Genomic DNA, 16,620 nt, shown 5'->3' with positions numbered 1-16,620 from the left:
GTAGGCATGGTTTTGATGGGAGTCAGCTATAAGATTCTCCGTCTGCATATAGATGCTGAAACTCTGCTACCCTCCAACATGTAGCAGGGTGCCAACACGCGTAACTCTCCCGGTATTTGGTACATATAAAGAGTCCACGGCTCTCTACCCTTTAATTCGGAACAATTTTCATCATTTGACTTCGTTTTCGATTACTAAGATGCAGCTCACTTCGATCATTGCTGTTGCGGTTGTCGCCGCTCAGGGGTTAGTTCAGGGTGCTACGATTTGTGAGAGAGTGAAGAACATTGTCGGGGAGCAACTAGGTGTGGCAATGGAGAGAGTAAGTGCTCTAGGCATGTATTTTGGCTAGGAATCTTACTAAAACATGTGAATGTAGGTCACGGACAACGCTGCGTTTGTGGAGGATCTTGGGGCGGATGCTCTGGATGTGGTTGAGCTCATTGTGGCATTTGAAGAAGTACATCATCCGTCTCGAGTGGAAGCAGTTGCATTAACCCACAATATAGGCATTCAACACCAAAATCCCTGTTGAAGCAGCTAGGGGGATCAATACTGGTATGTATTTATTAAGCGGCATGTTATGGTTAGTATTCTAACGTGAGACGTAGTTCAATCAGCCTGTAACTACATTAAGCTGCATCAGGCTACGCAAAACTCCCCGATTGGATGCTAAGACTTGTAGCTTTGAGAAAAGAGCCAGGCATCAGATTTTGGTGTCTCTGAGTTATCGGCGATGGCCTTTCCGTGAAGGGCGAGACTTGACCATCCCTGTGGTGTGAAGGACTAGACGCAAGGTTATGTAGGGTTGGAACTGAGATTGAGGCCAAACCCTCATACAGGTCATACATCAGTGCCTTGTTATTTTGCGGCCGTTTTGGCTTCACAGTCGCGGTTGTTCTTTCTGCTAGCTGTTTCAATGATTGCACTTGATACAGTCGCATCCTCGGACGCAGCTTTGTCGATCTTATGTTACCCTGAAATGTCTTAAAAAAATGAACTGGTAACACACCCTAAACTAGGGTATAACCGGATGGGGAATATCAGCGCTAATTTTATATCTACTCAAGTGTAACAATGGAAGAATTTCTGTGCTTGTTGAAGGCTCTGTTTCGCCCCTGCGCATACCAACTTAAGGCTGCATGCATCATGCATGCAGCCATGCCCTCGTATTTGCCAACTCACAAAGTCAGTCAGTTCTGGATTGCAAGAAGTTACTGAGTTAAAATAGGCGACAACTTATGATGGAGAGTGATTACAAAACACTGCTTTTTTACTTACGCGAGTTCTCCGGCTTTGGCTCCAGCGCGTGGGTATCTACAAGAATTTTCAACACAGTGACCAATAGCTTAATTAGGCGTAGCTACGTCTAAGTGAAATGCCTGCCAGTTTGATGACATTGATGATCTAAGCATGAAGGCTGATTGCTCTCAACAAAGAAGTCAACACCTTATACTAAATGCAGAGCCATCGACCAGAGTCCGACCCAAGCCGGCTCTAAATTGACAATTTGCTAGAACTTATCTGTGAATTTTTCAATCTACCATTCTCACATTGCCTCAGACACAGCTGTATACCTCGATTCTGGCGTTCCCTCCACTTGCTGAAGCCGCGACGATGGCTTGTCATCAAACGTACTGCAACTCCCATTGGTCAAAAATGAAACATTTCCTTTAGCGGGGTTATTTGGGATGGTCGTGAGTATGTGAATCTCAAAAGACGCGGGATTCATAATACAGTGGCTGGAAGTCGTGTGACATGAGCGGTCAACCTTACCTTTGCATCCCCGGCGTTCGATTACGTAGAGGGAAGCCTCGAGTATTTGCTCATTGCGATCATGGCATCCACCAACTATGCGCATTGTTGCACTAGTGGCACTATGTACTCGTGCGTATCCCCATTTACAAATTCCTACGTATAAGCTCTAGAGTTAGTACTCGGCATTGCTAACACGTTTGTTTTTTGAGCAGAGGTAAACCGAAGGGTTACATGACGAAAGTCAACGACAAAATTGATGCATACATCTCTGTCCCACCTACCACAATCCCGCGTAAAGATTCCGGTATCTTGTATCTCCCAGACGTATTTGGAATCTGGCAGAATAGCAAACTCATTGCAGACGATTTCGCTGCCAAAGGGTACACCTGCGTAGTGGTTGACATACTGAATGGAGACCCATTGACGCTGGACAATGCTAAAGACATCAATTTTCCCAGCTGGTTGGCCAAGGGTACGTGTGGGAATAATCCCCATGCACCCGAGTTTATCGATCCCATTGTGCTGGCAGGTATTGCCATGATGAGAGACTTGGGGTTCACGAGGATTGGAGCTGTGGGCTATTGCTTCGGTGCCAAGGTATGTTGGTGTTCCCCATACGAACAACATAATGGTCTGACATGTTTCCAGTACTCCATCCGTCATTTGCCAAATGGAATTGACTGCGCCTTCATAGCGCATCCGTTTGGCATTGAAGAAGAAGAAGTTTCTGCAGTGACTAGTCCGGTATCTGTTGCCGCCGCAGAGCATGACACTGCATTCACACTGGAGAAGCGTTACATGATGGAGAAACTACTACGCCAGTCGCAGCAAGCTTTTCAGATTACCGTCTTTTCAGGAGTTGACCATGGGTTTGCGGTCAGGGGGAAGCCGAAGTTGAAGGCTCACCTTTACGCTAGAGAGCAGGCGTTTCTTCAGGCTATTGCGTGGTTCGATTGTTATTTGGAGGCACCAGCGCAAGCAGTTCACTTATAGTCAGGTGATGGCGTTGAATAGAACCCCCCGTTTCCGAATCTCAATGTACACAAGACTACACGTTTAGAAGACCTCATAACTTTCTCGATCAGGAGGCAAGCACACGGAAGGGGGCACATAGAACCAAGGACCGTTGACACTATGTGAAGCCGTTAGCTGAACTGAATTATTGCTTCAAGCCCTGGTTACAGGCGTTGTCACTATTAACTCTGAGAAGTGTCCTATTCGCAACTTTTCATTGATCAATCTCACAGAATGAGCCCCTGCCAACAGTCAATGAGCGCCTTAGTCACTGTCTGCCACGCAGTATTGTTTCACCATGCTTAACACCTCTGACAGGCTGTGTTGGGGCAGTATCCGTGGCTGCAGGCAAAGTTGCAGAGGCCGAGATATCCATCACCCTCGCCTGGGAGAGGACATCCTTGGTAGCCGGAAGTAGGTGGAAGAGGTTTCTGAGACCCGTATGCAGTGCAGACGCAGGGGCCAGGAGGGCAGTATCCGTACGAGCATGAGAAGTTACAGAGACCAATGTAGTTGCCAGACTCACCCGGTGCAACTGTTCCGGCAGTGCAGACATCTAGTTGGGGTAATTAGTTTTATGTCACAAAGGTTTGGAATGTAAAGGAGTAACTGACTTGAAGGACTAGAGGTGCTGGTCGGTTTTGCCGAAGTGGTAGTAGTTGTCGTTGGCGGTGGCGTTGTAGTTGTGCTGGTGCTGGTGCTGGTGCTGGTGCTGGAGGTTGATGTTGAGGTTGTAGGACGGGTCGTGGTGCTTGTGCTGCTCGAGCTTGAGGTGGACGAGGACGAGGGAGGAGGATTGCCCCCTGTCCCGTTGAAAGAGCCAACATAAGCGTTGAAGTTGTAGAATATGCAAGTGTTCTTAATGTCCAACCCTCCAGTGCCGCCCAGAATCTGCGATCCGCTTCTCGACACATGGAACTGCTGAGATCCAACACCCATTGTGAAGTTGTGAGTTGTCACGCCAGCAGGCACATTGATCGTCACGGGAGCATTACCGCCGCTCTGGACAGTCAATTGGCCGGGGCTGGTCAGCAAAGTCGTCACAAACACCACGTCGGCGAGCAGATCTCGGCCGCTAGGAGGACCAAGAGGGTCGCCAGAGCACTGGGTATTCTTGGGCGTCGGGCGGTACCAGTAAACAAGCTGATCTTTGTCCACCACGGGGGCGCTGAGGCCGGCCTTGTAGGCGGCAATGTATGGCTTCATGATGATTCTCCAGCCATCGTGCGGCATACCGTCAGCCCACTGGGACGAACCGTCATCCTTGTGGTGTGGTTCAGGAGGCGAAATGTAGTGAGATTCGCCGAAATCGTTCCAGGTGATAATCTCGATGAGAGAGGGCTTGAGAGCAAGCATCTGGTTCCATCGATCAGTGATGAGCTGTTCGCTGATGAAGACCCAGTTTTTGGAGTTGAAGTGTGTAGAGAACCATGGAGAAACGGCTGTTAAGGAAAGAGAAGGAATGACTTATTAGCACTGGAACGACAGAAGAGAGCAAGTAACCAACTTACGAGCCATGTAGGGCCTGCCAGCGAGATTGGCAATGAACTTGTCATCCCAGACCGTCGTCATGGGGCCGGGGATGATACTATTGCCTCCATCCGTTGGCCAGGCATACCAAGAAAAGGCTCCGTCAAAGGACGTGTGCAGTTGATTGACTTGGATGGGGTCTTCCATCATGGGAAGGGCTACAATCTTGTGGCTCACGGCAGCTTTGACCGGAGCCCAGTCGAAGTACTCGCCGACAAACGTACTGACAATCGCGCCACCGTCGTACATGGCCTGGGCAGGATGGTTGGCATACTGCTGCATATAAGCCGTGATCTGGGCTGTATTCCCATTATTCCAGTACGCAAAGTCAAACGAGATGAAGACCTTGAAGCCCACTTCTTGGGCCGCCTGGTATGCGTTGGCCAACTGTGTGGGCGTGTAGCTGTCAATGTTTGCATTGTTCAAGGCGAATCCGTCGATGCCAATTTCCATTGCGTAAGCCATATCCATCTTCCAGTCATCGACCCTTTTTTGCACATATTAGCAACTTGATTCAAATTGCAAGGGATGGGTGAATTGGTTGTTACGTGTAATTCTCGACGATTCCAACCTGAACAAGTCAACAATGTCAATGGATCAAATCTTTTTCAAAACAAGACGCCTCAGAATGAAAATGTCAGTGTCAATAGACAACACACCATGAAATGCGCATAAACAGCCTTGGGAATGTCTCGTTTCACAATGTCATTCTCAGCAAGCGGAACGGACAGACCTCCTTGCGACAGGAACAAAGCCACCGAGGAGGTGACGACAGATTTCCACTTCATTGTGAAGGAGGTGCCTCGCACGGTCGAGGAGTGCCGAATTGCCTATGACGAACGATGCCAGATAGTATGATTTAGTTATTGTTGGCGCAGAGAATCTGTGGTTGCTTTGATAGCTTTTAGTATGATTATGAGAGATCCTCGTGGTATTTATAGGAAATCAACATGAAGCTACTTTTCTACACCATTAGATATTCTTGCGAGAATTTCAACCCATCGTTTTAATAGTTTTCCACGTTTCGGGCCGGATTACTTGGCCAGCCTTGCGGGATAATAAATCGTTAAAATTCCAAAGTTGGGGTAAATACAATCTGGGGTAGCCTCAGTTCACGACGGCTTTGGTGCAGCCCGAATGTAACAATGTGACCCCTGTTCCTGTTCCTTCCAAGGCCTCGACTATCCTCATGCAGCACGCTATGTCTCGACGCTAGCGTTAGTTAAGGGTGGTTTAATAACCATCAAATTGCCGAGATGTAGTGCGCATCTAACGGACAGAACTGAATGAATAGAATTGTCATTTGACCTTGGGTGCGCCCATTGTGTCCATCCTAGAACCCGTTTGTGCTTACCTAGTGATATATGCCGTACTAAGTGTCTCATACTCAGCAGGCATTGTATTAATAGGATTTTCGCCGAGTTTCGCTGCTGATCAAGAACAATGTCAAAGACATGGAAGTGGAGGAAATGGATTTTGTCTCGTGGCTGTAGATGTGTACCGCATCCCACTCAACCTTCTGCAATCTAATTTGCCATGTGCAATGTGCGAGTGGCGGAAGTGATGAGTGGCAGATTTCTCCGGAATATTTCTTCGCTAAATCCTGACTGCTGGCCCATGAAATCGATTGCCATGTCTCTGGGCCAGATCTAGGCAACGGCTCGCTAGGTCCAGTAGGGAAGGTAAAAAAGGCACCATCATCCACACACTTGGAATTGATACATACTTAGTCTAAAACCTTGATGAAAAATATAATAGCAGAGTTCCATAGTCTTTCGCTCGGCGATATTTCGGGCCTACCCTCACAACCACTGAGAATTAACGCCGATGAGACCTAGTGGGCAACAAAAGAGATAATGAAGCAGCGGCTTTAACGGAAGCCGCTGCTGATAATCTACACGCTGCGTAGACGGCTAGAGATCCTAAAGCAATTGAAGCCAAGTTGCAAGAATACTACCAGATGGTAAAGAGAGCAGACAAGAGTACCACATTAAAGAAAGAGAGTAGAAAGGCTAGCAGTGAAAAATAAGTAAACACCATCTGTTAGTTTTAACTCATTCCGGAGTGTAAGTATCCTTTTATCTTGCGTTTCCTATAACCTAAGTAACCTTTAACGTTGCGACTTAGTATTACCACTAACTATGCGACAAACCACAAATAGTGCAATATCTAACGTATCAACAGAGAGAGCCTAGCCGCGCCTTTAACCGACCTTTTGGAACAAGAGTGTTCGAAAGTTGTGAAAGTCTGGGTGTTTGGCCATACGCAGTATTACACAGATTGGGTGCGGAATGGCATCAGACCCGTCGCCACTCAAAGGGGGTATGTGTTGCCGGGCAAAATTAGTGACAACTCTAACGGCTTTGACCCTGGGAAGACTATTACACTGCAATTCATTTCTTGCTATGCCAAGTTGCCTATTTGTCGGAGTCTCATCACTGACACCAACTTGGAGTTGCCGAAGACACAGCCCCGCCTTCGTGGTCCGATTGAATTCGTCCTTCTGACTTATCTCTTTCATCTCATTCAAAACCACGCTTGCTGCAACTATTCTTGACAATAAACAGAAGGAGTTCAATCGAATAGGAGTTCTGAGAGCCGTTTTTTCGCGTCCACAGGATCCCAATGCACAATGCGCCGCACTTTCATCTCCGCCATCTTCTTCTCAACAAAAGGCTCCATCGCCGCTCTCTCTTCGTCAGTCAACAAGTGAATTCTCGTCTTCCAGAGATCACTCTTAGAGATATTACTCTCACGTTGCCCGAAGAATCTCTCATCCAAGAACTTCCAGTACATTGCGTCAAATGCCCAGCTTTTTCTAGCTCCATAGCTCAGGAAAAATCGACCAGTCTCCCAGCTCTCGCGCATGTACCTCGATAACGGCTCTGCCAAGGAATTAGGCTCTTTTATATCTCTTTCTGTCTTTTCCATAGCAAGTAACCAAGTCTTTAGCCGCACATTGTATGTGTCTATCCAATCGTCCATACCGGATGACCACATCTCAATAGTCTCTATTAGCAGCCACCAAGGCGGATCGAGAATGAACTGTGTTGGTGCTGCATACGTATATTCCCAATCGATAAGAGCGGCAATATTATCTGAGTCGGTGAGAAGAATATTGCCTGCTCGGAAGTCATCGCCCCAAAGCCTAAATGAGTCCGAGTTGGAAGGGGCTGGACAAAGGGACGAAGATGGAAGCTTTCTCGACTGAGCAGACCAATTGTCCTCAAGAAAGCCAAAGGTAGAAAAGCGTCCTTGCTTCGCCAACCTACGAAATATCTGACGCGCCACATATTTGTTTCGGCAGTCGTCCTCTGACGTAACGAGGTCGTTGTGCTGGAAAATTAGTTGTGCGATGTGCATTTCTGCGAGTGCGGTATACCATTCATCTGCTGTCGTATATGTTGTGCCTGCTGGAGGTAGAACTTCTCGAGGAACATTGGCAAGTCGAACCATGTCGGCCATGTTATGTGATATCGGCCGGCCAGCTACATCATACACGGCTTCGTTAGCCTCCATTAGGGAGCCAATGCGTGGGAAAGTGAGTCTAGACAGCTGCAGGAGACATTTCGCTACTTGGCCCCAGATGTTCTCTAGAGTGGATTCCGAAACGTTGGCATCCAAAACGTGAGGAGCTGAGGCATCTTCGTTCGGTCGCGTCAGTCTCGCTGACATGCTGCCATTGTTCTCGACGCGTTCCATAATGACGTACGGACCAATGTCTGAATCTTGGCCATAAAAGAGATGCCTGGGAATCGGCAAGTCGGTATTCTGAGCAACAAATGCGGCTGTAGCAAACTCCTGCTTCGTCTTCTCATCCGGAAATTGAACGAGAGCGGGACAGGGCAGACGGACCATGACATCGGGAGACGTGTTTGCCCGGCGTATTCTATACAATATGTTGAAACCACCGAGAATCAAGGGTGATACCAAGGATGATGGTTCGCCTAACTTTTGCTCCGCTAACGCTTCCACCTTTCGGCAAGTATCTTTGTGTCGCAACTGTTTGATCGACTCTTCCGACTCTTCGTCGTTGTTGTCCCAAACCAGGTTATCAAGCTCCTCCTGTCCGTCGTACATTGTGACCATTTTGTCGCGCTGTCGCAACTGCGCAAAGGATGGCTGGTCGGCAGTCCAGCGAGATGAGGCGAGTCAAGGTGCGTCCTGTTTCCTTAAAGCCTATGTGCCGCTTGACGAACGCCTATGGTCTGGTGTTGCAAGTTAAAGGCTTTGCAAACGCTGCCCGACTGCAGATCTTGTGGAGGTTGAGGTTGAGGTTGGCTTAGTCCGAGTTGCAAAGTGGTGGGGCTGATGTGAGGGAAGTCAACCCAGCTTGAGCATCATCAATGAATGATCGAATCAATTCACGACTTGCAAACTGTTGGTGCGCCAGACTCACTGAGTCACTGCAGTCTTGGCTGCTGCCTGAGTTTATGTCAACATTGAAGCATCCAACCAAACCAAGGGCAAAATGGCAAATTGCCCACTGGGTCGCATATTGCGGCCAACAGACGTTTTGCAACCACTCACATGCTTTCTTACACAGTTTTGCGTCATGTGAAGCAGTTTTTCTACTTTGATTGCAATAAACTTACATGGCACAGCCAACTTATTCGACCAGGCTCGGGGAAAATAGGCATTTTTGTGGTTTTCGGAAACAAGAGCAAAATGTATAAGAAGGGTCGATATTCTTGTCTCGTTGTAAATTCAAAGCACACTCAGTCTATCATTCCATTCTCCAACAATCAATCATCAAACTCTCGGTCTGGTAGAACACCGCAGCTATTAAGAACTGCCACAGTTTAAAGTTCAACTCTAAATCCAAAAGTCAGTCTTCCGCCGTGAGCACGTTTCAGTCCATATTACTAACCTCTACCCTTAGCTAAAGTGTTGTCATCGCAATGGCAGGCAAAAGGGGCAGCGACAACAGCCTCGAAAGGGAGCTGGATTACGAGGACGTCACCATCCAGGCTGGAGAAAGCAGCAAGTCGCGACGCCAGAAGGCGAAAGAAGAAAAGATTAAACAACAAGAAGAAGATAAACAGGCTCAAACAAAGGAGGCCATGTTCCAGGCCGGTGAAAGCAGTCGCTCTAGACGACGCCGACGCCAACAGCAGTGAGCGGGTAGTGTGATACCAGAGTGCCGGGTAATTACCAGGGATCTAGATAATTGGCATATTATTCTATACTTGAGACTACCATTTACAATCATTCAAGCACTATGGTTATGTGTCATGCCCAAGGTCTAGCTACCAGAAAAACGAGCATCAACACAAAGACCCACCCTGAGCCTTAGTATACTGGTTCTTGCTTCATGGCTCACTGGTATAAATCGCTAGGTAGTGTTATGAACAGGAAGGATATGGAACCAAATGAAACAAGTCTATTCTATCACTGGTACTGTGGAATGTGGTATGTCGAAACGTAACAAAACAGCGGTATGACAACAACAAACATCTAGCATCATAATCTGTGTACAGCCTTGTGAAGTCGACGCTACAACTTGCTAACAGAACTTTGCCCTTCTTTCTTTGCCTCCTCCCTTAATACCCTGCGTAGTATCTTCCCAGCCTGGGACTTTGGAATAGCCTTTATAAATCTAACACCACCACGCAGCCTCTTCGGCGGACTGACCCGTTTTGCAAGCCATTCGCAAATGTTGCTTGCCAACTGAGCACTTTCTAGTACATTGTCTCGCACCACTATATAGGCGCGAGGAACTTCAGTATGCCTCTCAGAATCCCATACACCAATTACGCAGACATCAGCGACGTCGTTGTGGCCAAGAAGTTTGCTCTCCAGTTCAGCTGGAGCGACTTGGAATCCCTCTACACAGCTGTCAGCGATGGTGTTATGTTAATGGACGGAGTGAAACGTACTGTACTTTATTAGTTCCTTGATTCGGTCAGTAATGTAGAAGTGTCCTTTCGGGCAAGCGTAGCCTATATCGCCCGTCTTAAACCATCCATCTTCAGTGAATGTATCGCTATTCAGATCCGGACGCTTCCAATAACCTTGAAACACATTTGGTCCTCGTAGAAGAATCTCACCCGGCTATTGATATGATATGAGCGATGCGACATAATAGCCACAAAATCTTTGTGATACTCACCTTCCCACGCGGGACTTCATTCCCTTCAAGGTCTACAATCTTGGCCGTCATATTTGGTATCAACCGTCCTACTGACCCTTCAAACCTTCGCCACTCGTCTGGTAGCTGAGAAAGTGCCCCTGGACTAGTCTCTGAGAGACCATAGCTTTGTTTGACACCAATGTTGAGTCGGTCCCACACAGCACTAACTAGCTCTTTTCCAAGGGGTGCTGCGGCGGAATTAATCCATCGTAGGGTTGCGGTATCGTAGTTGCCCACGACGGGATCTTTACTTAGGGCGAGGATAATTGGTGGTGGTACGTATAGAAACGTGATACGATATTTCTGGATAAGCTGACAGGCCTTTTCGAGCCCGAACCTTGGCATGACTATGCATTTGACACCTGCGTACAATGTCATGTTCATCGATACAAACAGCCCCTAGAGCTTGCTTTAATTTGCGGGCTTCAAACGTTGTCACAACAAATGTTTGGAAACGTACATAAATGTGAAAGAATGGCAGAATCCCAAGATGACAGTCTGTTTCCCAGTCCATGCTCCTCAGATCCATTCGAGTGAATTGGTGTATGTTGGACACAATGTTGTAGTGAGTTAGCATCACACCTTTGGGCAGACCGGTAGTACCCTAAAGCGAGACATTGTGAGTATGCATTCAGGGCGTTGACATTGATTTCACATACCGAGCTGTACATGAGATACGCCAGGTCGTGCTTAGGGTCCAAGGGCGTCTTTGTAGGAAGAGGTCCATTTGTCTCGTGTGCTACCACCTCTGTCCAGTGTTTATACTCGTTTTGCCTGTCACCTATTAAGACAATGTTGCGTAAAGGTATTCCAACACGTCTTGCCGCTTCGCATGCCACGCTCAATAAAGCCTTCTGTGTAACAAGAACTTTAGAATTCGAGTCCTCTAACTGTCTCGCAAGTTCGGTAACAGTGTACGTCGGATTCGCCGGGCAGACAACTCCACCGGCCCAGAGCATGCCTGCGACGACGACCAAGGCTCGAAACCACTACACCCATCCACATTTGGGCCAAGTCGAGTGGATGTGCTACATATCAGACCTCTACTTGGTGGATGTGATACACTTCCAAGTTGAGTGGAGTGGATGTACACATGTATGTACAAGTGCACTTTGGAGACTGTTCACCGGATCAGGCCTATTCGGCCTCACTTTCATATTTCGTTATTAACTCTTCCCCCGTCTGCTGCAGTACTAAATCACCCCCCCTCGCTGACGCTGTCCTCGCCGTCCAATAGCCACTTTGACTCGGCAAGTGCCAGTTCATTGTCGCTCAGAGTCGCGTAGACTCCATCCAGTTGAGTCTCAACATGCGAGTGAAGCAATGGATCTAGGTCCTTGATGAGGCCTGCACGATACCAAGAACGTAAAACCTGACAGATTCCAATAATCTCAGCATCGAGGTCTGTACGCAATGCCGAGACCATCTTGCCAGCTGCTGAAAATAACCTTTCACATTCGGCTGACATTGGCTGAATCGTCAGGAAGTCCAAGGCCATCCTGGATAACCTGGGATATCTGCCTTTTTTCGTGATCCAGTAACGGATTGGATCGCGAACATTGCTGTCACCTACCTCACGATCCGTCTGCCACGCCTGGTACTCGTCGCCCATTATAGTTGTTACGTAGGCTGGTGTTGAGCTTGGCAGACGACTGTTCTTCTCGAACGCGTTGAAAAACCGAGACCGTTTAGCTGGTGGCTCCTCGTCACTCCTGCTGCTGGTAGTTCCAACTTCAAGGTGGGCGTAATCGGATAACCAGACATCGGCAACCATCTCTTTTGCCTTTTTTACCCAACTAGGCTTATGTGACCACGTCTCATCAAACCAGTCCCAGCGATAGGCTGGATGGAGCGCCATGGCTGTATAGTATATCGGCGTCTCATCCAGCCGTTGGTAATACTCATCCAGCTTATCCCAAGCAAGGTTGATTCCGATGCGCAAGTACTCTGCATCAGGAAAACCAGCAGCAAGCTCTTTATACTCTTCCAGTGTGTTAAGAAGCAGCTCGTACCCCAGCACCACGTCCCAGACATTGCCGTAGGAACCGGTCCAGCCCTGTCTGCGCTTACGGATGTGCCCATCGCCCTCCAGCGTCTTCACCACGGTTTCGAAGACGGTCAGAATAGCCTCCAAATGGTAGAGGACCTCCCAGTCTCTGTCTGTCAGTTGGTTCTCGTCTCGGAGGATGCGTGGCTTTTTGGCCAACTTGGCTTGCGTCACCTGCCCAGTCTTCCTAGACCGATTTTCGTCTTCCCACTGTGCCTTGTACCTGGCCAGCAGTAGTTTGATGGACGTTTTTAACCGCAGAGCCCTGCGGATCATGTAGAGCTGTGACAGCCAGCGCGTGTCGTTATCGATGATTAGCTTGAGCGGTTTCTTCGACCGAAGTTTCAGGGTGGTGGCGCGATCAATTTCTTCCTATTTAAAGAGCCAAAGTTAGCACAAGGCGAATGGCGTTTGGTCAAGCCTCCTACCCTCTGAACCTCTCTGAATAAGTATATCAGCCGATGGGTAACGCGCACATCCACAACGATATTATGTAACTTCCCAACAGGCCCTTTTCGGCGCCATCGAGCGTATTCAGCATCAGATAACGCTTCTGCGCCTGATAATTGCTGCTCGAACGCGTCCGTATTTCTCCCAAATAACAGTGCCTTGGCTGACAAGTTGATGGTGTGGCCCATGCAACGTCCACGGCGCAGCCGGCCGTTGAACCCAAGCTCAGCCCCGATAACCTCCATCGCCGTATCGTTATTTTCAGCGTTGTCAAGGGTGAAATAGCCAATCTTCTCTCGACTCACACCAAGAGCATGCAGGACATCGAGAACCTCCCCGCCGATCGTTGAGCCGAAGTGGCGATGAGCCTCTGGAACCCCAATTATGATTTTGCAGGGCCGGTCCTTCTCATCTCTAAAAAAGCAGGCAATCCCATACAGGGCAAGCTTATTTCGAGACGTCCAGCCATCAAATGATATATGGAGCAGTCCAGTGGAGCTCCTCAGCACTTCTATAACCCTCTGCTTGTGGCGGTTATATTCTTGAATAATCTTATATCGAATAGCACTGCCGCTCAGGTTGGCGCATTGGATCGAAACGGATGGACTCAAATAGTCGAAGATTTCTCGGAGGACGGGGTTCTCCACGAAGGAGAAGGATTGATTGCTACTCACGATTAATTCCACTAGCATTCGCTGGAAGTGCTGTTTATCAAACCGTGAGATGATGCAATTCGCGATAGTCTGTTCCCTAGGCTTGTCAACGTTCAGTTTCAAAGCAGAGGCAATAGTCGGCTGCTTCGATTCCGGTGCGCCTTCTGATTTCAGCTGTGCCGTGCTCCTTTTCTCGCGTGCTGGTGCTGGTATTTTGTGCTCACGCCACAGGTGATTTGCCGCGTTCTGAAGGCCTGACGACGCAAAACTGGCGATACTGGGCCGATTTATGAGGATGCAGTGCTTGCAAGCCCATTTCCGGTTCCCATGCCGTTGAATATCGCAGCCAAAGTCCCAAAGCCACGAGCTAGTGTCACGAGCGCGTTCGGACCAAGTCCAGCCTTTAAAATCGCGAAACAGACGGTCCTCCAGCAGCTTCTGTTGCTCTGACTGGACTGGCATGTCGAATGACATACATGGTAAAAAAAAATTGTACGCCAAGCAGCAGCAGGAGATTCGAAGAAATTCGTTCATGCCGACAGTGGAAGATGAATTGTGGAGTGATCGGCATTGCTGACCAGGGTTTTAAGTGTCTCGATTTAAGATCAATTTCGTGCAAAAATACGCCTGCCGACCGCTGAAATACTGGGTCAGAAAATATCCTCAAAACCTACCCTAAATCCACCTAAATACATCAATTACATCCATTTCAAGCACGAATGTAATGGATATTATGTAATCTGAGCGCCGACAAGATGGATTTAATAGAGATGGACCATTTATGGATGGTCCACGTGGCTATCCAGTGTAGTGGGTTCGAGCCTTGACGACGACTGGGATATCAATATCATTTGGTGAGTAGATGCCGAGAACATCACCCTTTTGCCAGTTAAACAGCTGCTTTAGGCCTTGACCAAACGCAATGCCCTTTTTCAGTGTATCGTTGAAAGTGTACGAGCGTCCAGTATCGTCGTCGACAAAGAGTACTATGCAAAGATTGCGGATTAGGAGATTTTATCGTGAGGATAGAACATAGAATAGGGATTCCTACCATGGTCCCCGGGATACTCTTTGGGAGTGTCAAAGAGCAGAGACCAGATATCAGTAACGGGAACGTTGACCGTCCAAGGCGACTTGATGGGCATTTTGGGTTGCTAGTGAGTGGAGCGTATGCCGAATCAGTAGTTTAGTTCAGTTGAGTCGCCCGTCACCACTATATTTTCTTCGAGAAACCGTGGGAGAAACAATACAAAGTTTTCAATCCGTGAAGAAGGCTAAAAACGTTTGATTCATGGTGAAGTAGGGGAGTATGTGGTGCCATGTATGTGAGCCAGCCTCGAGACCCTGCTTCAGTACTCCGGCTCATCGGGGGACATTGTCATCATCCCGTCCCCAGAATCGATACCATCGGCATCCACAATATCCAAAGTTTGCCTAGTTCAGTTGCTGCTTATAATAGCCTGGACGTCTTTCCGAAGTATTACTGGGTGCAAACACTCGATACCCCGCCATAACCGAGGCATGGTCAGCAAACATTGAATTGATCCACAAATCAAAGTCGGGGTTGTCCAGAGTTTCATTGATACATTACAGGAGAGGCAAGCCAGGGCTTGCGCAAAAGAGCCTTGAGGAACGAAACAAGAAGCCCTCCAATCACGCCCCGACAGCAACCAATTGCCTAGGGACCTGGGACTGTCTAATGGTCGAATGGGTTGTCGAGCGCAATCTATGCTTCTGAGAACCTGGGAATGAGAAGTTGTGTCATATTCGAGAACATGAAGTTGATGTCATCAGCCCTTTTGTTGCAAGTACCGATGCCTATGCCTATGGTTGCTGAGTTTGTCAAATACAAGACAAAGGAAATTAAGGCATTGTGTCGCAAATACGGCGTGGTCTTTGAGAGGCAAAATGGAAACATATGTGTTAGTAATCCACCTGTGTAGTTATAAACATCTGCGGGATGGGATTCCGCACCTCAGAACAAGTTAAAGGAATATCAGAACCGTTCGTCAATCATTTTTCAGCACGTTAAGGGCGAAGTATTGAGAAATGCGCCTAGGTTAAGGCACATTCGTTCGAGGATTAGAGATGGCAGAATAAACGAGTATTATACCGTGTACCATGTTTCTTTCGGAATGGGGATAGGAAGGGCCGTAAACTTATTCTTCGATTACTGGAATTGGCAGCGCGGCACTTCGGGGTTAATATACTAGGACGGCGACGGGAATCTGGCCAGGGTTGTGATGATGATTGCTTGGCGGGGTTCAGAGACCGAAGGGGAGAGGCTAACACGGCATGCAATCTCGACCCACCATGGGGGGTCCAGGTATCTCGTATGATTGAGATGAGATCGCGACCCGAGTTCCGGCGGATGGACCATGGCATTTCGGGTTGGGTCAATTTGGTCATTCATGTGTGTGTGGGATACTGGGTTCAGCCTAGGGCATCCTGGCAGCCTCTTAGGGGCCGGATGAAGTGAGGGGTTATGAAACATGATGCAACCATTGAAAAAGAATATCGTCCAATGGAGATGCAAATTTGCATTTGGGGGAATGTGAAATCGGGATACGGCTCAGAAATTCGTCAGAGAATCCAAGGGCAGGCTCTTGTACTTGCGTGGAGATCATGTTGTGCAGGGATTCTGGAAAGGAGGGATGCATCAAGAAGTGTGGGTGATGCCGGGCCGTGGGTTACCATGTGAGCGAGCATCAAAGGGTAGGTTGGAAGATTCACAAGTTCTGCACGCCCAAGGATGGGTAATGTGGGCGAGGAGTCTTTGTGTACTTCGGAGACAATGATGGTTACCATTGGTAGACACACAACGGATATCTCAGTCAATTTGTTGCTATAGGGAAGTGACTATTGGTTGGTAAAATAACCACATTCTTCGATCGAGTGCCTATTCAACTTCCAGATATTTCTTTGGGGGATGACGGTTGCGATACGGTCGGGGCGAGTCTGAAAGGAGAGCTGTGATCGAATCGGATGTGGGCGCATCTGGACGACAGGTAATTGGAATGCCTGTCTCCGATTCA

At 48.1% G+C, this 16,620-nt stretch overlaps 7 protein-coding genes across 7 annotated transcripts; 2 read left to right on the top strand and 5 right to left on the bottom strand.

Annotated features, from left to right (window-relative positions):
• Window positions 1–199: 199 nt before the first annotated feature.
• Window positions 200–676, top strand: VFPPC_14235 (phosphopantetheine attachment site domain-containing protein; the record flags this gene model as incomplete). The annotated part of the gene is made up of 4 exons (XM_018292004.1): window positions 200–322; window positions 380–460; window positions 510–558; window positions 612–676. The coding sequence occupies 4 exons, from the start codon at window positions 200–202 to the stop codon at window positions 674–676; spliced, it is 318 nt and encodes a 105-aa protein (XP_018142867.1).
• Window positions 677–1,837: 1,161 nt separating this feature from the next.
• VFPPC_07433 (dienelactone hydrolase) lies at window positions 1,838–2,751 on the top strand (the record flags this gene model as incomplete). The annotated part of the gene is made up of 3 exons (XM_018286291.2): window positions 1,838–1,887; window positions 1,971–2,355; window positions 2,407–2,751. 3 exons carry the CDS (start codon window positions 1,838–1,840, stop codon window positions 2,749–2,751), a joined length of 780 nt encoding a protein of 259 aa, XP_018142866.2.
• Window positions 2,752–3,074: 323 nt separating this feature from the next.
• On the bottom strand, window positions 3,075–5,090 carry VFPPC_07432 (alpha-1,3-glucanase/mutanase; the record flags this gene model as incomplete). Its single annotated transcript, XM_018286290.1, has 5 exons — window positions 3,075–3,328; window positions 3,387–4,214; window positions 4,284–4,789; window positions 4,851–4,873; window positions 4,962–5,090. 5 exons carry the CDS (start codon window positions 5,088–5,090, stop codon window positions 3,075–3,077), a joined length of 1,740 nt encoding a protein of 579 aa, XP_018142865.1.
• Window positions 5,091–6,876: 1,786 nt separating this feature from the next.
• On the bottom strand, window positions 6,877–8,391 carry VFPPC_07431 (protein kinase-like domain; the record flags this gene model as incomplete). Its single annotated transcript, XM_018286289.1, has 1 exon — window positions 6,877–8,391. The coding sequence occupies one exon, from the start codon at window positions 8,389–8,391 to the stop codon at window positions 6,877–6,879; it is 1,515 nt and encodes a 504-aa protein (XP_018142864.1).
• A 1,407-nt stretch (window positions 8,392–9,798) lies between these two features.
• Window positions 9,799–11,394, bottom strand: VFPPC_07430 (4-coumarate-CoA ligase 2; the record flags this gene model as incomplete). Its single annotated transcript, XM_022428556.1, has 4 exons — window positions 9,799–10,128; window positions 10,240–10,334; window positions 10,381–10,834; window positions 10,915–11,394. The coding sequence occupies 4 exons, from the start codon at window positions 11,392–11,394 to the stop codon at window positions 9,799–9,801; spliced, it is 1,359 nt and encodes a 452-aa protein (XP_022284341.1).
• A 239-nt stretch (window positions 11,395–11,633) lies between these two features.
• VFPPC_16868 (restless-like transposase) lies at window positions 11,634–14,047 on the bottom strand (the record flags this gene model as incomplete). Its single annotated transcript, XM_018292533.2, has 2 exons — window positions 11,634–12,854; window positions 12,911–14,047. 2 exons carry the CDS (start codon window positions 14,045–14,047, stop codon window positions 11,634–11,636), a joined length of 2,358 nt encoding a protein of 785 aa, XP_018142861.2.
• A 336-nt stretch (window positions 14,048–14,383) lies between these two features.
• VFPPC_14234 (AMP-binding enzyme domain-containing protein) lies at window positions 14,384–14,730 on the bottom strand (the record flags this gene model as incomplete). The annotated part of the gene is made up of 2 exons (XM_018292003.1): window positions 14,384–14,571; window positions 14,637–14,730. 2 exons carry the CDS (start codon window positions 14,728–14,730, stop codon window positions 14,384–14,386), a joined length of 282 nt encoding a protein of 93 aa, XP_018142860.1.
• Between the last annotated feature and the right edge of the window lie 1,890 nt (window positions 14,731–16,620).

The sequence above is a fragment of the Pochonia chlamydosporia genome, chromosome 4 (assembly GCF_001653235.2).
Source record: "Pochonia chlamydosporia 170 chromosome 4, whole genome shotgun sequence".
Lineage (NCBI taxonomy): Eukaryota > Fungi > Ascomycota > Sordariomycetes > Hypocreales > Clavicipitaceae > Pochonia > Pochonia chlamydosporia.
The sequence above is the reverse complement of the archived record's forward strand: the minus strand, read 5'-3'. Positions and strand labels throughout refer to the sequence as shown.